Below are 3,609 nucleotides of genomic sequence, written 5' to 3' on the forward strand. Positions count from 1 at the left end.
ATCAAGATTGCTATACTGTGATGTCCTCTGGTTTGATGATACAGAAATGAACGACAGGGTAGCATCATCAAGAGTTAAACCCTCGACAGACAGGGATTGCTTGTGCAACAAGGGCTGATCGAAAACTGCGTAACACACGCACACAACGGACAGAAGACACAAGAGTGACACACACATACACAACACACAACACACACACACCAAACCACACAAACACACACACACAGTGACACACACACACTGATCTGCTACTGATAAACATAATAATCTATATCTGTCTCTCTCTGTCCTCTCTCTTTCTGTCTCTCTCTTCTCTCTCTCTCTTTCTGTCTTTCTGTCCTGTCTGTCTGTCTGTCTGTCGTCTCTCTACATTTCTGTCTGTCTCTCTGTCATGTCTGTCTCTCTGTCAGATGACGGTGTGTCTCAGTGTCGCCCCCCGTTGGGTCCCTTTCTGGTTCTCAGTGGAGGTTTTCTAACCAGAACAGACCCAGAGGAACTCCGTTCACAACAGGTTACAATGCACTTACGAAAAGTGGGGCGTGGCCAATATTGAAGTGGGCCGGTGCCTTGCAGTAAACCATCCCCTCCTCTTCTTTCAGTGACCACCATTATCAGAGACTCTTCAGTACCCACAGCCCTCCCCCTGCCTCCCTCCAACCCCCCCGCTCCAGCCCGCTCCACCCCGCCCCTCACTCTCAGGACTCCTCCTCCTCAGGACCCTCAGATCCAGGACCATCGGGGGACAGGGGCGTCAGGAACGCAGCTCGTCACAGTAACAGCTCAGACGGCCTCCTGGTCCTGGACCGCATCAATCCCCCAGAGGAGGAGGGGGGGCAGCAGCAGGCGGGATTGTGGGTAAACGGTCTGCCGGGGTCCAGAGGAACCGGAGTGTTCAGGAGCTCTGAGACTCTGACGGACGAACAGACGAGGACGGATAACGGAGTCACAGAGGAAGGAGGGGCAGGGCGAGGACGAGGAGGAGGAGGAAGAGGAGGCGGGTACAGCGAGGTCCTGTTGGACTACGTTTGGGGGAAACAACAGCAGCTGCAGCGCCAGCAGTCCCAGACCAGCACCAGGCAGCACCTCTACAACGGGTACTCCTCACATCAGCCCCCAGTGGCCCCGCCCACCCACCATGGTCACCTCGGTGACCAGCGGCGAGTCAAAGTCACGCGCACCAAATCTTGCGGCCCCTTCCTCCCAGTGCAGCAGAACCAGACTGATACCCATAATCCTCCTTTGTCCACCATCCAGCCAGACCCCCACCCCCATCTACTGCCCCCACGACCACCACAGCTACCCCCCACCCAGGACACACAGCTGGAGGAGGCCACCAGGAGCCTCCACAAGGCCCTCGCCCTGGAAGGTAAGAACCAAGCACTTCCTGTTACATCACAATAGGGTCTAAGTGGACCCCTCTTAAGCCCCCAGGTCCAGATCCAGCAGCCCTGAATCCCCTTGATCCTCCGTCAGTGGAATTAAGTTCATTCTGATGGTGTAGATAAAACCTGATGAATCCGTCTGAAGGTCTCTGCTGTTCAACTGCAGACGCCAGATGTGACGCCACCTGCTGGTAGTCCAGCAAACTGACCTGGATTACTGAGGACAGACTCCACAGTTTCTCTCTGTGGACAAACCAGGAAAACCATCTATAGATATCTCTATTTTGAAATGTAGGCTACACACTTCCTTACAGTATGTAACAACCAGACTTTGTTACTAGTTTGATTATTAAACATTATATTCAGACCAGTATTGGTTAGATTCCATTCAGTGTCCTGGATCTTGGATCTTACTTATTTACTCGGGTTGTATCATGGAGATCAACATGATCAGAGTTACTAAAAACAATTATTAAAAACTGCGCCATGAACTTCATCGTAAACTAATCAACTGGCCATCACTGCACAGCAGATCTCAGATCCACTGTGACCAGTTCATTTAGATCCACTGGGGCCAGTTTATTAAGATCTTCTGGGACCAGTGCATTTAGATCCACTGGGACCAGTTCATTTAGATCCACTGGGACCAGAGACTGGAACCAGTCACGGGAACCCGAGGCTGGAACCCGAGACTGGAACCTGAGACTGGAACCTGAGACTGGAACCCGTGACGGGAACCAGAGACTGGAACCAGTGCCTCCTGATGCTGCCTCTAGGCCAGGTCGTCATTGTGATTGAGAGTTCTCAGTGGACTTATTGGGTTAAATAAAGGTAATAGTCCATCGTAAACTTAATCATAAACACCAGATTCTGTATAAAAACTGTATCATCTGCATAAAGATGTACGTTGAAGTCCTGCTGTAGATTCTATGGATATTGGACTCTTGTGTAATGGGACACCTGGTAGCTCCTGGTCACTTTGTAATCTGTCAGAAAACTGAACAGAATCTGATCCCAGATCTGCTGTGTGTGATTGACAGGTCTCAGGGACTGGTACCTGAGGAACACGATAGGCTCCACTCACCAAAACCAGGCCAACGGAAAGGTCAACATTAACGTGAACAGGGGGGTTAAAGGTCAGGGTGGTGGGGGTGGAGCTGTGCCAGGCAGACGGCGGACTCACGGTGGCATCCAGCAGTCAACCTATCAGACGGAGACGAGTCATCATCACGCTCCGACACATCGCAAACCAACGCTGCCGCATTCAGCCACGTTCCACGGACACCCGCTGCACGGCAGGTAGGACTCACCTGTACAGGTAGAGATCTACTGATGTAAGAACACCTGACCACCCCTCTCTTTCTCTCTCTCTTTCTCTCGCAGGTCTGTGGATAGCTCTCTCTACCACGACTCCTTCCCTCCTCAGAAACAGGAAATTCCTCACAGAGACCTGACTCTGGACCAGCCGTCTCCTGGAACTCTAGTCTGACTCACCAACCAATCAGGACGCTCTGATACACAGACCAATCCCGGGCTGGCTTCCTGGGGTCGCCTGAAATCTGCCCATCATGATGTCAGACAGAGGATGATGATCGTAAACTCTATTGTAAACATTCGAGTCTGCCCTAGAATCTGAACTTGTTTAGCCCCCAAAGGGTTTCTGGGTAAAAACGAAGCTGTCAATCATTTAAAACTTGAAGTAACTGCAGGATTGTTTTTTAATGTTTTCTACGACAAAGTCTTCGTCTGTAATTGGGCTCAGACAATCAGAAAGAAACCAGTTTTTCTACAAACTTTTGATAAAAGTGATGATGAAAGTGTTGCACTCTCTCTGAGGACACCACCAGCTACCATCAGACCAGCAGTTTTTACGTCTGAAAGATTTAACTTTTAATAAAGACCTGTTTGATTCCTCAGGTGAGCCCAGACAGGTGAGACTCTTCAGGTATTCTTACAGATTGGACGTTTCTGCACTAAAAATGAACCATCGATATATCGATAAAAACATAAAAACATGGAGAGCAGATCTTTCATTGTTACCAGGAAGTGAACCAGTAACACCAGTAAGGACGTCTCTGTGGTTGTTAGCAGCATCAGGGGTCTCAAATAATCAAAAGCTTCTGTATGTAACGGTCATTAAACTGTAGCTAACAGCGCCACCAGTGGCCGTTCAGTGAACTGCAGTCAGCGTCCTGTTGCATCATCCTGGGCGTCAGCCAACAGTGTC

At 50.1% G+C, this 3,609-nt stretch overlaps 1 protein-coding gene across 1 annotated transcript in view; it reads left to right on the plus strand.

Moving 5' to 3' along the window:
• si:ch211-169p10.1 overlaps nucleotides 1-3,601 on the plus strand; it is a 4,837-nt gene extending 1,236 nt beyond the window's left edge. Inside the window, exons 2-4 of the mRNA XM_035656290.1 lie at nucleotides 600-1,366; nucleotides 2,423-2,681; nucleotides 2,766-3,601. Coding sequence (XP_035512183.1) covers nucleotides 600-1,366; nucleotides 2,423-2,681; nucleotides 2,766-2,871 — 1,132 coding nt within the window. The 3' untranslated portion in view covers nucleotides 2,872-3,601. The remainder of the gene's footprint in view (nucleotides 1-599; nucleotides 1,367-2,422; nucleotides 2,682-2,765) is intronic.
• The last annotated feature ends 8 nt before the right edge of the window (nucleotides 3,602-3,609 follow it).

This window comes from Morone saxatilis, unplaced genomic scaffold (assembly GCF_004916995.1).
Source record: "Morone saxatilis isolate NCDOM2014 unplaced genomic scaffold, NCSU_SB_2.0 Contig15, whole genome shotgun sequence".
Classification (NCBI taxonomy): domain Eukaryota; kingdom Metazoa; phylum Chordata; class Actinopteri; family Moronidae; genus Morone; species Morone saxatilis.